Here is a 23874-nt window from a genome sequence, read left to right as displayed (position 1 = left end):
GCATGATAGGTCCCCTTTAGGTAAAAGGCCACGGTGTTCTGGTTTGGGTCGGCATGTACTGGCAAGTACATGCAAGTACGTAAGTTACACAACAAGTCAATGTTAAAATAGGTCAAGCATGATTTTGGTTTACACGGGACAGAAACAGCTTTTTTCTTAGAGAAAGTTTTTGACACCTCTATCCACCCGGAACACTTCCCTACTCTAATTCCATCCACCCAACCTCTTCCATTTGCAAACCGCATCTGCATCTGACATCTTTTCTACACAAACACTGTTCACCACAAAATTCTTCCCTACGCAAACTCCATCAATGAGGACTCCAGCCAATAAAAACTCCTCCCTACCCAAACTTCATGCACCCTTTCCTCTTCCCTACGAGAACTACATCCACCCTGACATCTTCCCTACACAAGCGCAATCTACCCCGATCTCTTCCCTACGCAAACTCCGTCTACTCTGACTTACTCCCTACACAAACTATATCTACCCGGAAGTGAATTACATCATCCCAGACCGCTTTCCTACGTGTACTTTTTAGGTGAAATTACTTCCAAAGAGGTAGCACTACACGTCATGGCTCATAATAAAAATGTTGGTGCATTACTTTTCAGTTATCATTAGAAACATTGAATAAGAACAGCCTGCAAAGCTTGATAAACAGAATTTGAATTGGGAGTTTTCCAATCCTTACTCTCGTTGTTTACCTCAAAAGGATACATGGATTGTAACATCATCCTGAAATTACTGCGGATGTTTCTTTGCATTTTATGACCCTCTTTAAACCCTGCAAGAAAATATGTATATCATTTTGTAGGGAACATGGAACACGGGGTGTCATCATTGCCTTTAATGATATGAATTTTCCAATAATCACATGGTGTTGTCATGTCAGCTTTTACAGGTCTGTGGGGACACTCTATGAAGTCTCCCTCTGTGCCGCTGTCATGATGCATTCATGTGAACGACAAGCAGTGCCAGTAACAAACTGGCCGCTCACATTATCTCCTGTTTGCTGATTACAGAGAAAACTGTTTGCATTCAGGAGAGTTTCAGGCCTGTGTTTGCTGTCAGACATGAGGAGACGCCACAGCATGGGATAATGATGAATGCGTACTGATTTGACAACAGAGTGAGAGGCAGTACGTTCTCTGTTTGATTTCACCTTGCTCGCCCCTTGGCATTGCATACCACCGTGACAGGTGTGTCTGTGTATGTGTGAGAGACAGACAATGCCTGCGGGTCAGTTTTCATATAATCAAGATTGGTCTCCTTGTTCAGTTTCTTGCCTCACTTCAGATTGAGATCAAAAGGGCTAGGATTGTTACTGTTGTGAAATCTGCTTTTCAGTTTACTCGCTCTACTACCAATTACCAGTTGCTGTTTTGTATCCTTGTCCACATTGATCTGAAGAATAAGAAAGCACAAAGAAAGAGAAGGACAAGTTGTAAGAGGCTTTTAAAGACGCAGGAAGTCTGCATCATCATGTACTGTACTTTAACAAAAAAAAAGTAAAATAACTTATTGTGCAGAATGGCTAATTTCAGCATGAGTAGTACATTAAGGTTGCAGCTGGTAAGACTAGAGTTAATTTGTTAATATACCGGGTATTTGATTTCATCATAATGCATTAATTGATTTATAGTTTTTTTTAACCAATTTGAGTTCATAAATGAACTAAATAATGAAAAACTGTAGATCCTAAAGGTTGGGCATGTGCTTTTCCCTCAGTGTGCATCCTTGTGTTTGTGTTTCCCACGGTTGGCTGGTAGCAGAGGCCAATAAACTAAACCAGCGTGAGTTCAGACAGGAAGTCATTCATTCACTGACCAATCTTTGTTTATTTCAATTTCTTTAACACAAACAATGCAAAATTAACAAATGGCTTAAAGTTTGATGCTACATTGGCGAATACATTTCTTGAACTGAAATCAACACTGAAGTAAAGGAAGTTCAATTTTAAAGTACTTTCCAATGGTAAATGGTAACAAATGCTTAAATATATAGATTTCCTGCGTTTCTCTTTTACGTCAAACAACAGTATCATTCGGTTTTGAACTGACACAACTATTTTTTTTCAATATACAACCTTGGAATTTGAAAAACTGGAATGGAAATTCCATCGTTTCGTCATGCAAGGGGCCACTTTTAAATACTTGTTATACAAATATTATAAGAACCTTTTAAAGGAAAACAGTTTATCTTCCTTTGTGACATTAGATGTACCTCATTGGGCCAAAATGATTAAATAAGGTACACTTGTTTAATGAAAAGTCCTCTTTGACAGAGAAAGTGTCATTAAGTTTGGGGCCTAATAGCACACATTGTCCACTCAGATAAAGTTGTATTCATTAACAATGACTGAACATCATTATGAACCCCACCCAGATATTTGCACATATTTTTTTATATTTTTTTTATATACGGGAGTCTGTTTATTTTAAAACTGGAAAGGGCAGTTGGCTTACGTGTGATCTATAAGAAAAGGTAGGGGCACCGGCAATGGCATTGTGTGAAACTTGTTATTGTTTACTTGTGTAATAGTTCTTCCTCCCTATTTTTCCTGGAGGTCCACCACATGGGAATTACATCAAATTCCTATTCTTTTTTCCGTGTCAGGCTTTATCTGGTATGTTACAGCTGTACTACAACAACACTGGGGTTTAAAACGCGTATACAAGGAGGTACATATTGATATAATTTAATGTAAAGAAAATGTCAACATTTTCATTTTTATTTCTTTCACCGGGGGGCTCTCGATGTATCTGCTTTCACACCGTCTTCAGTCCCTTAAGAAATTCGTACACAATTAAATACATTCCTGTGACATCCTCACATCCCTGCTAGGAAATGCATCATGGGTAGTTTCCCTTCTCTGCTATTTTGGTGATAGTGAGACCCAGGGGGAAAGACCTTATAGTACAGGTCATGCTGAACAACAGCTGTGAATTGACTTGGGTGTCTCCCTAATCATAATGAACGCTGAAAAAGTGAAAACTGTGTGTGAGCCTGTAGCTATGGCTATTCCCTTACAGTCCCAAAAGCATGTGAGTGGAGTGAAAACACATGTTCCTGTCGCACAGTATCAGTAAAAGCTGAAGAAGAAGACATTTGATTGATATCTGTATTTGTTCTTAAACCTGTAGAATTGAATATGTTTGGCCAATTAGGGGCAGCAAAACAAGCTTTAAACAAAGCATTGACATAATTAGCATATATTACATATCCATAGGCACACATACAACAATATGTTTTTTCTGGAGTCTTCTTTCTGGGGACCTGATCATAGTTCCAATTATGTTCCCTTATCTGTTGTTTACCAGCTAGTTGCTAATTTTGTCTAACTGCCGTTTAGTGTTAGGAATGTAGCGTACAGTAAAGAAAAGCTCATAGACACAGTAAGAGTGAGCCAAAACAAAATGCTAAAATATGCTTAAACACGTTGTTCACTACTGTTAGAGCAGCTATAAACAATATCAGCTTTGAAATGTAACCTGTGCTTAGTACATCATTTGCTGTGAATTAATTGCTAATTGCATGTAAATCAGTATGTATTGTTAGCCAAATAGCTATGCTAAGTAACTCAGTGAATTTCAGTGCATTTATAAAAAAAACTTGAATATGAAACACAAACTTGTTTTCACCTGAGGCAATGAAGGAGGTCACATACTGTATGTTCAACTTTTACTTAATGAACAATTACAAATGTAAAGTTAAAATTAAAACACTTATAGTAATAATATGCAATTCTAACAAGAGGGAATATGAACATTTTCATGAAAGCTGAATAAAATGTCATATTTAGAATCAAGTTTTTTCTTTTAAACATTTCAATTTCAAATATGCAAACTTTATACTTTAATTAATTAACAGAGACTTCATTTATTACAGAGGCAACAGAAGCAGCTTGTCTCTATGATTCGCTGGCCCAGGAAGGTGATTCGACCCTTTGCGTACGTCGCCTGCATCCTGTGCCTCATTGTCTTCGTACCCGTTGTAACCGCTCTCAAGGTGTCAAAAATCACAAGCGCCTTCTCAGAATTGTGGCTGTAACTTTTACGCTTTTATTGCCCCATCTAGCATAGGTCAAAAGTTCAGAATGTTCTATGTAGTTTCACATGCCTGGTTTCACATACAAACATACATCCTTTCTATTTACAGCCAATTTAGCATCTTTTTATCAATGGTAAGCTAGAGGTAGGTGAGATAAAGGTCAGGTCTGACACGGCCACTTAAACAGCAGAACTGTCAACAGTTGAACCTGAATGACTTTAGCTAATGGATCAAATAACTAGCACATGTTCTCTGGGCCTTCTGAGCTTAGTGCCATATGTATTTTGTTTCCCATGCAACAGACGGTGCAATACAAAACAAAACAAAAACGTGTAACACTATATACACGACTAGATGTTGAAGGAAATGCATTTGTTGGTGTCCTGCAAGGAACACGGCTCAGTGCTCAATAAATGACCTTTTTACTTCCAGTGGAGGACTGCTCTTTTCTGTATTTTCCTCTGGGTCTGATCAGAGAAAGGCTTCATTCTTTTAGAAGTAAATGTTCATGTCCAATTACCAGACATCTAAAGTAGCTACCATTTAAACAGTGAAAAAAACGTCCATCCAGCTATTTGTATGACCAAAAAGACTCAGTAATCACTACACTGAAGCCTTGTCCTTAGACGTCATTCACAGTTCTCTCTGCTGATATCTCCAGGTTGGGTTAATGTGTGTCGTGCTATGCTGCAATTTAAGAATCTGCATTAATCATTAACCCTGTGCAGAAAACACATTCAGTTTAACACATGCTTGACTACACTGCTTTTACACCACACAGCCATTTACTACTATGGCTGCTATTTACACTACATGAAGTAAATACTTATGTGTGCATTGTTAAACGTTCAGTGACAGTTATGAATCCACCTGCACAAGCTTTAAAGGAATACTTCACACACAAACACATTATTTTTGCATCAATTACTCACCCTGTGTTAACTTGAATTATTGAAAATCCTCGCAGGCCTCCATAGTGAACAAAGACTCAACAAATGGAGAAAGTTGTAGGTGAATTGAAGAAAATCCTTACCCTGTCCCATCACAAGCATTTTTTCAAAAACCATACAATTGAAAGGTCACCTATTATGCAAAATCCACTTTTTCCATGTCTTTTATACATAAACATGTGTCCCCTTTGTGTAAGGAGATTCTGAAAGTTTCAGGAAAAAAGATTCGCTCACTTTTCTGGACCAAATACCTCTCAGAGGGGCATGGGGAGTGGCTCCGTATTTTCATCTAAAGTAACAGACAGAAAATCAGCACTTTTGAAACAGGGCTGAAACAGAGGGGATTATGGGATGCTACAATGCATGATCTGTTTAAACTATGATTAATATTTGTAAACATTTATTTATTTTTAATTCTTTTGATTGCACATTGTTATTTTAATTTTAATTTTAATTTATGGCATTTTGAAATGGAGCAACTGTCACAAAACCTAACTTCCTCCGGGATAAATAAAGTATTCTGATTTATAATGCATATTTTTGTTTATATAAATAACAGCCACTACTACTTACATTCATTAACACTCTTCTCTGTTTTTTGATTTTCCTTAATTGTGAAGGTATGAAAGTAATGTTCTTGCCTCAAGGTTGAGTACATCTTTTGTACCATTAGCATAACACTGCACACCTGAACTTAGGTAGACCTAGTAAGATAGCCTGTTGCATACACATACTATATATAACTTTGACCCTCATGGACACACACCCTCTCTGTACAGTATATTACACAATACATATGCAGTAAAGTGTTGGCTCAATGCCATGTCACTGAGTCTTCAGTATGTGGCACTAGTCCAGAGCATTTACATTCTGCAGCCCCCTGATTCTGCTGTAATCTGTAACGCTGTTGTCCCTCTAATGAGAAAAGACTCTTGTCCCTTTTATCCCTGCATGACTGCAGAGCAAGAACATTTGACGCGTAGCATTGGATGGTGAAAATGCCTCTTGTCCCAAAACAAAGATGCATAGCAACCTCACGTTTATCCTCCTTAAAGCTATAATGTGACTGTGATTGTTGAAATATACATTAGTCCATCAGGAACACAGTGCTTGTGCCAGGTTTAATTGTATTCTTTCACTCATGTTCTTTGTCCCCTTTCAACTTTGCGCCCTTGTTTGCCTTTGTTGCAGCACTGAAATTCTAGCTCTTTTTCAAACACTTCAGCGCTACACACACACGAACAGAGGTATTATTATGGAGGGCGGCTCTGAATTGTGAAGGAGGAGGTGGGGTGGGGGGGACTCCCATTCTGTTGATATACACAGTGGGAAGTGCTTGAAAGAGAGAGCGGAGGAAGAGCATATATAGTGAGAGAAAGTCAAAGATCCGGAGTGACACGCTGAGATAAAAAAGAGCTGAGGGAGTTAGCTGTGAAAGAAAGCTGTCGGGGGGGCTGCAGTAGCCCTTGAAGTTCCAAAGTTCTTGACTGTAATTGTTCAGCATGGATTCCTTCTGCTCGAGCAAAGGTAAGCCACGCTGTTGTGTGCACTGTAAGGGGAAATAACCATAACGAAAGAAAGGAGACAGGTTGCAACACCAGGAGGTAAAGTGATACAGGTGGAGAGCAGACGGAGAAAGCATTCCGAGGCTGTGGGTGGGACTGCACATGGGTCGACTATAAAGCGGCAGCAAACGCATAACAGGTGTCTGTCTGATTCTTTCAAACCCTAACCCTAATCCTAGGTTGGACGATATTACGTCCTTCTTCTAACTTTGAGACAATGGAAATGTGTCATTTGTCCGATTATTTTGCCATACCATTGAAACCCTCACGTGTCGATTTAGTCGAACCATGTAATGCTGCAAATGAATGAGCTGGACTGCTTTATGGCAACATCAGATATAGAGATTTATTTTGGGCAGTACCTTGATCTTGTGTCGTGCGTTTTTGTTTCTGGACATACATGCCCATTTGTTGTTTTATCTATCATTGATGCTTTATTAAAGAGAAACATAAATAACTAGAAGGTCAATCTGAGAGTGAATACCTCCGCTAAGGCTATTCCCTATCTTGCAATGCTACATGTATATGTACAGTGCATGTGATGGAGGATATTTCAGAAGACCATTTAATGATTGGTATTCACTGTCAGAAGGGGATTTACATGGTTGGAGTATGTTAGAGTGTATTGCTGTTACAGTCAATCATCCAGCAGCTCTGACATTATACAACAATGAATACATTATAATACAGCTGAGTAGTGAGGAGCCCGGGGGGGTGCTTAGTGTTCTGCTGTTCAGTCTAATGGAATAGTGGAGCATTACACATGAGAGTTGTTAAAAGCTGGTCCAATTATACTTATTTGATTATAATCCACAATATTAATTTTGAAGTCAAGTAATTATGAAGGGATAATTCCAAAATATATACTGGATCAATAACTTTGTTCAATTTTTGGTCTCTTGCAACTAGCATTTTTTTTTTTTTCTTGACATTTCTTGACAAAGAAAGATCTAAAGTAACTCATGAATTATCTTCATTTGAATAAATAATTAAATTGATAGTCCAAGCCCTAAAGCAACTGAATTCACAATTAATCATTAGCAGTACATGTAGTGTACAGTTAGCTAAATTGTAACAATTTAAGTTTTTGCAACATTGTTAGGCCAATCAAAAACATTGGCTAAAAAGGGGAAAAAGCAAAATTATAAGTGGCTTATGCAGTGAAACATAGAAAGGTTTAGGTACTGTAGAATAGAATGGATCTAAGTACCAAGGCAATGCAGTAAAATGACCTGTGAGTCTGAAGTCAATTGTCTTTTTGAGCCAACACACATTTACCTGAAGAACATTGTCTTCTGTGTTTGTCACTGGATCAGTTTGTCATCCATATTTTGCTTTTCTTGTCTGTACTTGCAGGGATGACAGGGAAACATGCTTTAAGGCTGCTAATGATTGTTTTTGCTGTATAATAGCACATTGTAGTTGTATTACCCTTGTACCAAACCTCAGCATGTTATTTCCCTGGAATTGTCAGGGGTTTGTGGTTACATGTCGAGAAGAGGTTACATTGTATAGGAACCAAATCTTATAGATATAGGTAACCCACAGACACTATTTCTCTCCATGGTCCCAGTTATGATGGTGTTTGGAGAGTGGATCACCTGAGATATGAATGCACATCAGTCCAAACATACTATGACGGAAGCCTAAGTTAAGACAGCAGAAACATTCAAAGAACTCAAGGAAATCCATACGCTATGTTTGCTAAACTATAGCTAGTCAAAGCCTTTTGGGGGCTAATTTGGGGTCTTATTTATCCATTTTTCGAATTCCAGTTTCACTCACTCGTTGGCTTTACTTGATTCCATTCCGAATACATTTTTTTCTTTGAATATAAAAGGCTTAGCAAGTGAAGTATTATCTCAAATCTATCTTTTTTTTATGAACAAAACTTAATCTAATATTTACCTTGTCTTCTTACAAACACTTTACTATTCTACCAAAACTTGAAAGCAGGAACTGTAAGTCAAGCTACTGTACTGCCATTTATTAAAAGCCTGTCTGGTGCAAAACAGCACTTGTCAACAAAGGCGCATTCTGAGGTGTTAAAACACAATTTTTCACACAGGTGCATTATTATGTTCCAAGGGATTCTGAAATCCTATCAAGCATGTAGACCGCTTTATATATATTCATATATATACATAATTGTTTTGTACCATATGCAGCATTAACAATACAATTGATACACTCTAGGCTTTTTGCAGAAGCTCTATACTGTATACGTCTGAGAACAGAAAAGGAGAACGCGTCAAGAAAATGATGCCATAATACGTTACATACTGTTTGACTAATAAGTGGTCTTTTGTAAGTGCAGCACTTAAGAGCACAGATCTTGTGACGCCCTACCATAAGCCGTTTCAATATACTGGTCTGCATTAGCCTATGATCTCATCATTCTACATAAAGTAAAGGATGGATTAAACCTTTGGAGGTGCAACTCAGTGGTGAATGATGCTGACTGTGGCGTACAGAGATTTATTGTCTAGTCTTCACTAGTGGCTCCCTAATACGCCAGTTTATGCCCTGCTTCAGCACCCTGAGCAGTACAGTATATCACCCTCTGTGCGCTCTGCTGAATGTGATGTTGCCATGATGCTGACTCTCAGTCCGGAGCCCTCGGAGAAGGGATTTCTATCACTCAAAAGGCCTTTTGCTGTCACACTCTCTGGGATTACCCAGCAAGAATTTCCCACTGAGCTTCCATCAGGCCACAGCACGATTCAAAGACCTCCCACAGGGTGAGAATAATTACTGTACAAGGAGTTACTGTCCAAGTGTCTGGCTGAGGGGCGTTTGTCTGTCTGGCACGGACAAGGGTTGCTGACTGCAGCAAAACTGAGAGGAAAAGCCAAAGGCAGATTTCTGAGTCTGTATTCACTGGTGGAATGTGTGTGAGATGATGTTGTTCGACAGTGGTGTATTGCAGTCTCCACCCCCTAGTGGACAACCAGAGTGTAGTAGGTGCCAACACAGGAGCTTTTGACCTCATCATTGCATCATTTCCTTTGAAAAGACTCAAAAATATTTGCTCTGATTTGCTCTAATTGCTTATTTCCCTAGCAATGTATCCAATCAAAAAACATCCCTCTCAATCATCACATACGACCCAATAGAAGTGCATGTCGGTGACCGTTTCTGCAGAAACCCCTCCCCCTGCCTTGATTTCCCTTTTCTTTTAATTCTACCCCCTAGTTTAAGTTGTAAGCCCATTCACTTGGTGTTATCAGTGGTTCAGTGTGGTTCATTTCTATATGTGTGTGTCTTAGTTGAGTTATCAGTGGTGTTATCAGCCTCTTATTGTTGGGACAGAAGGGGCCTGCTATACTGTATCAACTTGCAGGGTTTATTAATGTATTTACATGGTTTCTATAAAAGTGTTGCAACCAGGTGCCAGACCATACATACACTAAAGGAAGCTACAAAAACACACATTCACACAGAGTTTTTGTCAGAGGATATCCAATGTGTTAGAAGATTGCATTATGGCCAATGCTGCCCCTCATGTTGCTCTCCAAAGACTGTTCACTCAACATGACTGATCAGTACTGCATGGACTCTAAACAAATACCAGAACGCTTCTAATATCAACAAATTGCCTTGTTGCCCACACATTCTGCATGTACAGTATATGGTTATCTGTTTGTAGATATTAGATGTAGTCTGATTGATGGAGAAGTACGCCTGATCATTTCTGCACATTCTGTTTCACAATAGTGTCTGTTTTTGAAATGGGAAAAAGGCCCAATAATAGATTATATTAAATTGTGTGAATGATACATCAGTTTTTCCTTTGACACTGGCCGGATGCAACCCCAATGTCAAATCTAAGGCTATTAGACACTCCCTTTCTTAATTAAATATTGCTTCCTTAGCAAATGATGATGTCCTTGATATACACATGTTTCACTGCTGTCACTATCCGGAAGCAGACAGTCCATCTAGTATTAATGACCATGTGATGAACCAGAGGAGAGGCTGAGTGCTCTTTTATTTAATGAGTTCACACAATTAAGATATGAAGTGTGATTCTGGCAGCAGTTTTCATCACTTGTCAGTTATCATCAAAGTACAAGAATTGAATATGCCCTAGAAATGATTTATATTGTGTATTTTTTTTACTGTTGGTCATATTGCATTTCTGGAAATAAGATTATTGTTTATTAAATAAAACCCTGAGAAATAACCATTTATTTGACAATGTAGGAAAAAATAATGTAAATCTATAAAACTTCAAAGCACCCCACTAAAAAGTTATTATCCTGGACATAAGCTTTGAATTCATGTACCATATTTACCATAAGCGTTTACCATAAACACTTTGAAAGTCAGCTGTTGAAAACCATACCAAAAGTAACACGGATCCTATTTTAGAGCAGGATATTTCACAAATGTCACAAGCTGATGATTTAATACTGTGTTGGTTACCAATAAGAAACACTATCAGACCTGATGGCTGGTGGCATTTGTGACTCACATGCACAGGAAACCGTACTAGTGTTGACAGTATGTGGAGCATGTCCTACACAGTAGCGGGGCAGTGTGGGTGGTAATGGCCGGGGGTGAAGGGGAATGACCCCAGTGTAAAGGACAGCTGTACAAAAAAATGGCAACTTCTAATAGAATATATTTAGACACATGTTGGGAGTATTTGTGATTAATGTTTCCTGAAACAACGCACAAGAGCATTGTTTTTCATCTACTTGTATTATTGAGAGTTTGGTGCTACTTTGCTTCCGTAACATATCTTTCAGACTGGCGGATTAAAACCTCTGCAATACAAATCCTAGTTGTTTTATACAGTCTGTTTTTATTTTTGTACTAAATTCTCCTCAAGTTAGCATTAGATGTTGCCTCATGATCCACATGTAATAACTTTCAGAATAAATTGAATTTAACAAAACATATCTTTAAAGTAAATCTCCAATTTAGTGGCACTTGCATACACCACATTTTCCATTTTCATTACTATATACAGTATATATTGAAGGTTTTTACAAAGGGTTATGTTTGATATCGTTCATGACCTGAGATTAATAATTTGTTTGTCATATTAATTGAGTTATAACAAGAGATTTCCAAAATTCCCTGTGGAAAAACATTTGACTCTAATATGTTTAGAAAATGAAATGAGAACCTGACTTTCTCCAGTTTTCATTAATGTATTGGAAGTGTATGCACGTTAGTACATATTTATTAAGATCATTCTTAATTTGCCCATTTACATTTATAGTTTCAGAAAACCAGTAATGCAACAAATAATTACCCTACTACAGTATTTTGAAGGTAATCAACTGGGGAAATATAATTTTGATCATTATTGCTTAATTTCTCTCCCACTTTTCACTTGATCCCTAATAAATATGATTAGGAAAACATGGGGTCATTTTTTTCTGGTTTCTGGTTTATAGAATGATTAAAAGACATATGCAAAAAGCCGTCTTTAAAAACTTTAAAAGCTACGTCCACAAAATTAAACCTAAACAAAAGAACAATGCGTTATCCAATGTTTATATTTCTGTTCTGGTAATGCAGAATTTCATAAAGCTTGTAATACAAAAATGATCTTAATGTAAGTAAACAACCTGGAGGAGTCTCATGGGGTTACTTCATTGTTTACCTATTCAACTGTAGTATCCACCCTAATGTGTGGGGAGACATTTGAAATAGCTTATAGTGGATGCTAACCCTCCTAGTATTAATACGTTTCTATCATGCTTTGAAACCCCCAACTTGCCTTTGTTCTTTTCTCCAGTAGATGGTGATATTTGCTAGGTAACTTGAGTTTGCCTCCTGGACATGTTATTCATAGTGAGGGATTAATCTTCCTTAACCCTCAGTGCAATAGTATTTTCAAGATCTAAATGTCCACCCTTTTTTGTGCAAAAATAATTGTAGCTGATATTAACTTCCCCGAAGGTTCAGACGAAATGATTCATTTGTAACTCGGCTCTTTCGTCGGAAAAAACTATTAAACCCAGAGTGTTTCAGCATGTGGAGAAAAATGCATGCATCTGTCTGAAGTATTTGCAATTGTCAGAGGCCATTATTCATTCTGACTGCTCTTCTAATGCAACACTCTTGGAAGACCCGTTTAGTTTTTCTCTGGTACGTAACCCTGAGGATTAAAATGTAACTGATGTATCTACATATAAGAGATAAGAGATATAAGAAGTATTTTTCATTTTTTTACTCTGATTTCACTAATGTTTTGTCTTTCTCTTTTTCAGGTGAGTGCCTCTTCTTCTGTGGTTGCATTCTTGTCAGAGGATGGTCCTGATCATCTGAACCAATAAGTACTGCATGAATTCAAAACCTTTATGAAAGAGGTGGATGATGGATGCTTGAGCTTCACATTTTTCTAAGAGACCTGGTTTCTTAACTATTGAGGTGATAGATATTCTGTATTACACAACTAAAGTACTCTTTCAACACACCTTCTTGCTGTGTTGAAAGAGTTCTTGGGAATCTGAAGAGGTTGGGTTGGGTCAGGACTTGCCCTCATAGGCCATTGTTTTCCTCAGAAGAACATCTGGAACTCTTTACACGCGGTTTGATAAGACAGTGGTGGGGCTTTAACACTTAGGTGTAACTTGGCCCCAATGAAACACCAGGTCTCTTCACTGTTTTGCTTTAAATGCACAAACTCGTAGAAACTGACGGTACAGAGAAACCGAGGCTGCCCCATTGAGTGGGAGAGTTTGTTCTCTGTCAGTGTTATTGAGACTCTGTTGATGGTGGTGTCCATATTTGCTTAGTGGAAAGTGAATTACCATCAAATGTGGATGAAGTGAATGTGTGGGTGTGTGAATGAAGGGTGGAGTGGGGTCGGAAAAGTTATCTCAGTTACTCTGAATTTTACTCATACAACAAAAAATGCCAAGAACGTACTGTATGTGTGTGCACGGGTGGCGCATGTCAGTACAGTGGCTATCAATCTCTCTGCCATAGCATGTATACACACCTTTCAGCCCTTACATCTTAGAGATGTTTTAAAATAAACTAAGGACCTATCTTTTCTATCTCTAAATTTGACCTTTTTTTCCCCTGATCTTGTCCAGGCTATCCCTTTGCATATTTGAATGAAATGTATCATACAGTCACTTTTACTTCAGAACATACTGGTTCTTTCTTTCTTTGAGTAATTACTCAACCATGGCCATTTCACACCTCATGGGAGCGCTTAAGAAAATGAGGTATAACATGTTGAAAGTCATCCAACTGGTTTGCTTTTTAGACCCTCCAGAAAAACGCGGGCTAAATTCCTTGATTATGCGGGCTAAAATCCTTGATTATGCGATTAAACATGCAGGGTTTTTATGTGATTTTATGCAGTGAAATTGCGGGAAGTTGCGAAATATGCGGAAAGTTGCAAAATATGCTAAATATGCGAGAAAAGATAATAACAATTTTTTAAAATATTGGGCTGTCTTATTTATTCTCTCTCACACACAACCTGCCACTAACGTTAAACCCCTTTACTATTCAATTAAACACATTCAATGTTTATTTATTGTAAAAGCAATTGGGCTATTTTAATCTCACACACTCACACCCCCCCCCCACACACACACTTCTCCGCCTCATTCTGTTTTCATTTACTCGTTCGTTATCTGACCAGCTTCAATCTTGTAGGCTACTCACCTCGTTTCTTGTAGCCCTCGAAAGGGTTTTGGAGGTTGATGCCTCGGTGAACGTGAGTTGAATGGCTTTCTTGTCCGCAGCAGCAGAAAGCATTTTCGAATGTTTGAATGAATCAAAGTGGGTCGTCACCGTCGATTTTCTCTTATGCTCCAACACACAGTTGCACGGGGTGCAGAATAGTTTCCCCCTACTTTTTGCCCGGTCTTTAGCAGAAATGTTCGTCGGTAAATGAGATGGATTAGATATTTTCATTTTGGTGTTTTCTCTATCGTGTGAGCTCCACACGTTCACTCTATACAGTGTTGTTTACATTCTGTGATGCGCGAGCTGATGACGTCACGTCAAGACGAGTTACCTTTTTTTTCTTCTCAACTTTGTGTGGAAAAATGCGGGGATTATGCGGCCTTTTGATAAATATGCGGCCTTTTAAAAAGGTAAATTCTGCATTGGCAGAATCGCGTTTTTCTGGATGGTCTAGCTTTTACTTCAAAGGATTGGCTGCTATTAAATTCATTTGATACTCATTCATATTTTATGCACACTGCTCGTACAATTTTCTGTTGTACTGTATGTGTGTGCCAGAAACACAGCTAGCCCCACAGCTTTTTCAGTGCATTCATTCATGGACATGTTACTGTAAAGTCTTCAAAAACTCAAGAAAGTACCATAGGAGGGAGGTTGGTGAAGCATAATAGCATTTTGCAGAGCTGAAAGGGTTGTAACCTGATCTGCTGTTTTGTCCCAACGGGGCCAACACAGCCTGAAGGACAAACTGTTATTGAAGCCTCTCCATGACTGTTACTTCTTTAATGCTCTTTTTCTGCCAGTGGTGGTAAATGGCTCCACTGTATTGTTGAAAGTTGCAACGGCTCTCCGTCCCTGGTTTTTATTACAGTTTGGAAAGGGAAGCGGCCCATTGTTTGGACTGAGTCGAGTCATAGGTATCACAGTGGAAAAACAGGATGTGAAGCCTGTCCAGCTTTGTTGATAAGAACAAGCGAAAAGGAAAGCCAAATGCCATCTGCTGCAGCAGCAAGGACAGTAAAAAAAGTAGGGTGGGGCATATGAATAGCCTGTACTATAAAGTTAGACTGATCATATAAATGTATAACACGCTAAGTCCAAGGAAAATGTGTAAATGTTTTATTACTGCTTCCAGTGTAGTGCACAATGAAGCTGCACAATAACAATGAACACTGATATTTTATTTTACAACTGTAGGTGTGGCGTATTATTTCCCAGTGTTGGTGCATTGGACTTTCTCCAGTCTCACAGACAATGCTGTGGGATAAACAAAAATGCATGTCCTTATTAATAAAGTCTCCCATTCCACTCACTGGGTGAAGCTCGGTACCTGCTGTATACACTGATGTTATTGTGGTTGATTCCAAAGCACAGACTCAAATTCATGCCAGATAAGTTGTTTGTAGATGCCAGGCTGTGTGTATTTTCGTCACACCGTTGCATGAAAGGACACGTTGGGTACATTTTATAGTATTTTTATTACTCTGTAATTATACTCTACTGCACAGGTGTTTCAGACAACCAGAGCATTCCTCAAGTCCATGAGCAAAGATAAGATCACACACAGGAAATGTCTAGACTTATCAAGTGTCATTTCTGCAGAGCTACTCACATTCATTTCTGTATGCAGGCGTTTTTTGACTTCATACCTGTCTGCTATGCTGCTTGGGCGGTGCTCTGTCCTCGCCCAAGGGCATGACATGGCATGATAGGATTTCAGGAGGTGAAGTCATTTTTTTTTTGTAGTCTTTATACTTCCATGCCAATTAAATACTTTACATTTTAGAAGAACAGTCAGGGTTAATTGAAAACGCCACGGCTGTTGTGTTTCTCTCTGAATTAGTGTAGTTGCAAGAGCCCTCTTGTGGGCGGTGTATCTCAGTGAAAGCTGAATGTTACAGAGATTATAATGACTCAGTGAGTCATTGCTGTCTGCAACTGGACTCTAAAGCTGCGGGAGAGTAGGCCTCCTCTTTCCTCAGCCACAAACACACCAAATACGTTTACTACAACTCTTTCTTTTGTGAAAGAAGCAGCTCCTGCAGGCATTTCTTTTTTCTCTACTCAAAAAAGAAGGAATGCAACAGACTCATTCTCTGCAGGAGGAGGTTTACGAGAGTACAAATAATAAATCACCTGTCAGGGTGTGTGTATGTGAGAGGAGTCACCTGAAATGTGTGTGGGTATATGCTTTTAGAGGCTGATCAGGATGCCTATCTAAAAATAAAGCCCAGGCTCTTCAGGTTACGATGCAAATCCACACATACTGGCAACCAGTCAGGAAAGCACGCAGTCCGGATCCTGTGTCAAGTTTTGTTGTTTGATAGCTGGTTGCCGTGGCAGCAGCAGCAGTAAGGCCACGAGACCTCAACTGTGGACAAGCACATGGTATTTGCCTAACCTGTGGGCTGCGTTGCTACAGCAACAAAAGTCCAGCATGGCCACACCCATATGTGGTGTGCAGACGCTGACTCATCGAGCAAATATTCAAATTCGTTTTTCCTTTTTTCTTTGATTTTAAATGTGACTTTGTTGCATTGTCTGGGACAAGTTTTCATATTCAAACAGATACTTCCTCTGTTGTGTTTGAATGAATGAGTCTGGCACCAGTCTGTGGCATAAGTCTGTGTCACAAACAGGCACAAACAGGCTGGTCCCTGTTGGCACTGCCAGACCTGTCGCTCCAGCCATTTTATACCCTCCTCACTAACCTCATGGCAGCTCCATTTTGTGAGACTCAACTTTCATATAAGTATGCTGTCCAATCACAGGTACTTAAGAAATATAGATCACAAGTCTGCCTCTATGAAAATAAGATGAGTTTGATCTCTTAATAAAAGTCTCCAGGCTTAAAAAAACATTTCCGAACATGATTCATTCGATGCATTCCAGTCGTGTATTGTGTGTGAAATGTATGTTGTGCTGTGTTTGATGACTGTGTCACAGATGCCGGAACCAAAGACATTTTATGCAAATTAAATGGCAATAAAGTAAGGCAAGGCAAGTTTATTTATATAGCGCCTTTCAACACAAGGCAATTCAAAGTGCTTTACAAAAATGAAAGACATTAAGAAAATGGCATTTAAAAACACACATTTAAAAGCAAAGATAATAAAACATGAATAACACAGGTATACGAATAAAAGTCACAGTGCAGTGTGAGATATGAATATATCAATTAAAAGCGGTGGCAAAAGGAAAAGTCTTCAGCCTGGATTTAAAAGTAGTAAGAGTTGCAGCAGACCTGCATGTTTCTGGTAGTTTATTCCAGATAATCAAGTAAACTGAATCTAGAGCTGATATGAGTCTGGATCAAACAAATACAGTTAGTATCCAAAGTCGTTGGTGCAAAATGTATCCGTCTCCTGTACAGTCAATGGGATTGGATAATGAAATGAGTAACTGTTTATGAAAGTATTGACATTGTAGTGTTAAACAAAGAAAGTAAAATATAAACATTTAATGGAAAACAGAAAGGGATTGTACATTTATTTGTGTAAGAATTACATTAAACTAATCTCTTTATGGCTAAAATGAAGACAAGGATGAATAATAACAGCAACTCATTCAATGCACATGTCATGCAAGTGTTTTATTAAGACTTGTTTAATGTTTCCTTTACATTGGTATGTGTGACGTAATGCTTCTTTGTTGAAAATTGTCTCTTAATTATCTTGTCATGTTTGTCAAGACTCCTTTAGTCAAGGATAAGGAAGGGCCAACGGTGTTACCTTTGACATGAGTATTGAAAGGAGGGTTATGTTTTGACATTTTAAGCTCCCATCAAATAAGTCTGAAGAAAGTGCTGCAGTGTATGGCTGTAACATTCCGTGTTAACTGTATCTCTTTGTCGTACCCTTTAGGGTTATCAGCACTCATTGGAAAGAAGCCAGAACTGATAAAAACTTGATGGTACTACCTGCGATCTCACGGCTCTTGAAATATGGTTGCATCGAGTGCATATTGAATGGAAATGTGCATTGCAGTTCTTGTGGGACTGTTTTTCTTTGACCCTTTTCTCCAGTTCTACGATTGACTCACTTTTCTTTAACGACTAACACAGAGTTTAATTGCTTGCTATAAACCAAGGAATAAGTATGCAAGATACAAAGCCAGAGTTGTTGTTGACTTTCTTTCCAATGCCTTGGTTGTGTCTTTTGTCGACCAGTTCTTTGTCTTCTGTCTTTCTCCATCTAGTTTTCTTGCCCACCCTTTTTTTACTTCCTTCATCTTAATCTCTGTGCTGCAATTTGCGAGGTTTCTCGAACAATGTTCCCAGTGTGTATCTTGCAGTTAGCTGTTGTTGGAATAAAGTGTGGGATGTATGGGACATGGTTCAGGGTATCCGGGGAACCAGAGAGGATGTGTTCAAGCTGGCAAGGCCCTCAGATTTATGGTGTAGATGTTCCTCTGCATTTATGGGCGACAGATGAAAAGATTCCCTTGTTCTTTTTCTCAAAAACACCCTCCCTTACCCTGAATGTACCCCTCCACTCCCATTCCTTCTCTCTTTTAGACCCATCTTGCATGAAATGTTGTGGCACTAGATGGGCAGTGGGTCTCCACGAAGGTGTAGCAGTGTGGTCTTGGTGGTAAAAGCAGTAAGAAGGTTTTGCGTTTAGTTGGAGGCCTTTGCGTGATATGTCAGATCAAAGCAGCATGGACAGAGGGGATCCTCTTGGTGATCGGTTCTGGCTCAGCCCCAAGAAAGGTAAGTGGCAAACATAGATCGGCTATAATATGATTGAGGAAAAAGGAGGCAGGATGATTGTTGGTATTGGTTGGATGAATGTTTATGTCATGAAAAGGTGTGGCCACTTAGTAACATTCATAATTTTGAATTCAGGGTTGCATGGATCCCTCTTGCAAAATGTTAGTTAAGCCTTTTCTTGTTTCTGAATGGTGTAATACATCTCATGCATGCTGATTCTGATCCCTGGCCACCATTTAGCTGAGCTGGCCCTCATAGAAGAAAGAACAAGAGAGAGTCGAGGGCTGGTTTAGATTATCTCTCCAGATCTCACTGCTGGAACTTGTTTACAAGACAAAAGCGTTTATGTAGTCACAATTCCCACCAAAAGTTGAGTTATATTGCTCTTGTCAGAACTGCAAGAAACACTGCTTTGTTCACTGTAGTTGGAATATACTTATTTTCAAATGTGCTGGAAAAAAGATGCCACATGTCAAAGTGAGAAATACTTTGGTGCCCTTTGCATAGAACATTGGGATATTATCCAATGTAAGTGCTGTTGCTAGAGTTGGACATGGCAAATCTATCACATCACTGCTCCGACTTTCAGTCCGTCCTCGTTTACCCCCCATGAGTGGGAAGTTTGAGTGGCTGCAGGGGGCGTTGTAAGGCTGGACACAGAGACCCCACCACTAACACATGACAGACAGCTTGTTGGAGAGAGTTAGACTGAAAGGGACTTGGCAGGCTTTTTGGGTGCTCCTGCTTATTTTTGGTCTGTGATGTCGGTAAAGGAAGGCATAATCTGTGACTTCACTTCTTTCCACTCTGGAAAAGGAGAAGTCTGTTTGATTTGTGACTCGTGGAATTGAGAACACAAGCAGGGTCTGTCTTTTTTTAATTTATTTTTTACCTCAAGCACACATCAGTTTATAGATTTTCCGTGTGGATTTACATGTATACTGGTGACACAAACAAAACCCAAGTCCTCTCCTCACAGTACGATATGCTACTTGTGACGTACATATGGTTTTATGTTGCTTGATCGCCCAAAAATGTAGCGCTGACATTTTCTTTCACTTTTACAGAGGCTTTTTATATTATTTTATAAAACAAAGACTTCTTACTCCACAGCTGCTTTTAACTAGCCTAGCTATTTATAGGTTTGTTTTGGCTAATCAGCAGGAACAGTTCCTATAGAGTCTTGATTGATTTCAGACCCTTACTTTGTCTATTGTTCTTGCTCCTTAGCTCTGAGCATGGCAAATAATTTTCCTCCCTCTTCTGTAATTGGCCTCTTGGTTTTTACAAGGTTCTTTCAAGAACATTTGATTATTTATTTTTGCAGCAGTGTGAGGAATGCCAAAGACACCGCTCAGTCTCCTACCCTGCTCACGAGCCCCTGACACAGTGCTTCTTTGTCTAAATCCATTCTGTGGTATAACACACTTCTGTGGTTTTGTGTTTAGTGGGATAGTATATAGAGTTTTTTATACTGGCATTCCCTTAAAGTATCTTTAGTCCTTTTGGCTGTACTTTGGATTGACAGTTCCCTTCATGTCATCCATGTTTAACCCCTCTAGATCACCCCAATTACCATGAGAAGGGCCAGGGAGCAGTTAGTGCCAGGGGTTAATCCTTGCAGCTTCGTCGGTCTTGAATTCCAAAGGCTGCTTTCTCTCCCTGTGTAAGCACTTATTGTCACTGTTGTTCATGCTGTGTCATACAAATATCAGTCAAGGTTGTCTGAGGGTGGGATTAAGGCCTCACATGCTTTCAATCAGCATGGTACAATATTCAAGTCAACAAGTCAAGTTTATAAATAGCCCAAAATTGCAAACCTGACCCAGAGGGCTTTAGAATCTGTACAAAACGTACATCTAAATCTTTAGGACAACTGTAAATACAAAATCATTATGTGAAAATTACATTGGAAGATTAGACAAGTGCGGTAGATTGACCTGTTTCAATTGGAAACACATTTACTAATCTACATCAGGGGTATTCAACTAAAGTTCAACGAGGTCCAGTTAGAGAAAATCTCCCCATGCAAAGGTCCGGAACATCAAAATGTCTAAGTTGCTTTATGAATTAGTGTGACATATATTGAAGTAGCCTGTAGCTTTATCAACGTCTGCATGTAATCAACAACTGACTGTCAATCAAATAAAGAAAGTACAATTCATAAACAACAATATGTATTGTCAATTAACATTGAACTATACAGATATACAGTAAATACTGTGGATATGTGTAATGTTCCTCTCTGGCTGCATTTAAAAATAAAATAGAGAAAATAAATCAAATAGCTTTTGAAAATATGTGCATCTTAAAAGTGCTTAATTTTAGATAAATAAAATAAAGTGTAGCAGCAGCTAGGGCTGCAACTAACGATTATTTTGGTAGTCGACTAATCGGTCGATTATTTTTTCGATTAGTCGACTAATCTAACGATTATTTCTGTCACACCCTCCATCTCTGCTTCCTGTGGGCACGGCTCCTTTTCCGGGCTCCAGTGCATGTTTTACCTCAAGTCTGCACACCTGTGAATGTCACCCTGTTGTCCAGTCCCAGGATCAATTCAATCGCATTTTATTCTTGTAATTTCGCAGACCCTTGTTAATTATTATTTTAAGTTTGGAATTAATTACAGCGTCCATAAAGCTCTAGTGTGCTCTACTACGCTGTAAGCTTGGCGCTGTTTAGCAGCTCGTTGGTGGACACGCAGCCTCAACATAACTGAAATAGCGTTTGCTTAGCAAGCATTAACCATGAGACGTTCTGTTTTCCAACATGTAAGCTAACGTAAACATGACTATGGCTAACTTGCTCAAACTTACCCATGATCCAAAGTAGCAGTCCTCACGGTTCCAGGGTGCTTGCGTTTTAAATGCTCGTGCATCACTGTAGTGCTGCCGTGGAATGCCAATTCCCCTTTACAAATTCTGCATTTCACTGACTTCTTTGGCTTGTCGTCTGTGAAATACTCCCACACTTTCGAAACTCTCGGTCTCGCTTTTTTGAGCTCTTCATCACCCTCATTCTCTCTCCTTTCCGCCATGGTTCGTATTCTTTCTTCTTTGTTGTTAGTACAGAATGCAGTCATGGCAGACAATGCAGAGTATACTGCCCCCAGCACTTCCTGTAGTGCATTGCAGTTACAAATGAACATTTGCGCAGTTTTGAATTAACGTTACCGGCTCTCTGATTGTTTTTATACGACGCGTCGACACTAAAATTCCGCGCCGACGAATTTTTATGATCGACGTCGTCGATTATGTCGACTAATCGTTGCAGCCCTAGCAGCAGCTTGAGTTTCCCTTTTTCTTTATTAGCCATTTCACATCATGACTTAACAGTTTCAGCCGATTATAGAACAATATCAGTCTTTACCATAGGTCTTTCTTTACACATCATAACAATTGAACAGTTTTAAAGTTTCTCTTTCTTTTATTGCAGTCCCTCAATCACTTTTTTTTTTATTCAGTGCGAGAATTGAGCTTGAGCTTGTCCTGCCGGGAGTTTAAATCTGGGCTGAAATGGTGTCAGGGCCATTCTCATACACACATGCAGGTGCTCATTGGTTAGCCTCGGTTAGCCTGCCCTGGAACGATATTTAGTTTTCATTTTGATCCTGGTGGACTGATCATATTGGGCTCTGAGACTAGGGCTGGACGATTAATCGATTTTAAATCGAAATCGCGATTCAAAATGATGCGATTCTCAAATCGCAAAGCCTGCTATTTTTTGTAACATTATTTAAAAAAATGTTTTTATTCTTGTGTGTCAGTCATCCACACCAATCAGAAGTGCTCTGCTCCACATGTACCAGCCATTGTTAACAAAATTGGTCGACCAACCGACTCATCAAAACCCCAGACATATCATCAGTTACACTATTTTGTATTTCAGGTAATATATATTTAAAAAAGATGCTACAGTATACACATCAAATATGGTAATAAATAAGTATGTTGTCCAGGGTGTTTCAACTTTTGTTTTAATAACTTGAGACTGAAACATGCACCCAGTTTATTTATGTAAATGCAGGTTTTCCATAGTGGTCCTTCAGCAGGGTGTCCGCGGGGTCTGAAAAAGTATTAAAAGTTGATAAACCAATTTAGCGAAAATGAAGGCTATTAAAAAGTATTAAATGGCATTTTCCAAGGTATTAAATTTTGTAGCTTGTTTTCAATAAGTATATAAATTGTCCAAAGAGGTTGTATTCTACAGTCTGTCTGAATGTAATCATTGCGTAGGTGTGTAGTGTGATTCTGTGTAGTTTATTTATGGCATCCCGTTGGATTTGACCTCATCTGAACAGGACGTCGCACGCTCACTGCTTGATAACGCCCAAAGGTCCGTTTACGCCGGTTATTAAACAACATCGTTATGGGGAAATGCAAGTTTGCGTCCAAATGGTTGGAAGATAAGGAGGAAGGACAATCAATACTGTATATAGTAAATGTGTCGCCAATGTAACCGGTGCAAACTCAAAGTGGCGATGAGGTCTTAAAATGTATGGAAAGGGTCTTAAAAAAGGTCTTAAAGGTCACATGTCATGGCCATTTCCACTGATCATAATTCCATTATATATAACATTTGACTTCAGGATTCCTGCATATAGGCTACCCTGTTCAGTCGATGAAGCCTTTTCTCTCCTATTTTAATCTATGAGTTTTTATTGCACCAGTTAACTAATTAATCATTCATATATTAAAATGGACTACTTGGAAAACTATAATTACTGTGGTTGCAGCCCCACCTCCATATGAAGCTTTTTACAACTCTCAAACTTTATCATGTTCCCAGGTTGGAAGTGTTTGTGATCTAACATGCATAGCTCTGTCAGTGGGCACAGCTGTCCTTGCGGAGGGGTCACTCACCAATTGAACCAAGCCGGAGCCATCTCCTCTAATGAAAATGAGCATCTTGTTGATAAAGTCGG

General features: G+C 39.0%; 1 protein-coding gene across 7 annotated transcripts in view; it reads left to right on the top strand.

The window, feature by feature from the left end:
• Window positions 1–23874, top strand: part of plecb (plectin b) — a 156623-nt gene that overhangs the window by 54143 nt on the left and 78606 nt on the right. Inside the window, exon 1 of one of the 7 annotated variants that reach the window (XM_079694622.1) lies at window positions 6491–6530. The exons of the other annotated variants lie outside the window; for them this stretch is intronic. Within the exon in view, the coding sequence (XP_079550748.1) occupies window positions 6506–6530 (25 nt within the window). The 5' untranslated portion in view covers window positions 6491–6505. Of the gene's footprint in view, window positions 1–6490; window positions 6531–23874 lie in introns of those variants that run through there. 7 annotated transcript variants of the gene reach the window in all.

This window comes from Notothenia rossii (assembly GCF_949606895.1).
Source record: "Notothenia rossii genome assembly, chromosome: 7".
Lineage (NCBI taxonomy): Eukaryota > Metazoa > Chordata > Actinopteri > Perciformes > Nototheniidae > Notothenia > Notothenia rossii.
Note: the sequence above shows the minus strand (reverse complement) of the source record. Positions and strands in the feature narration are given on the sequence as shown.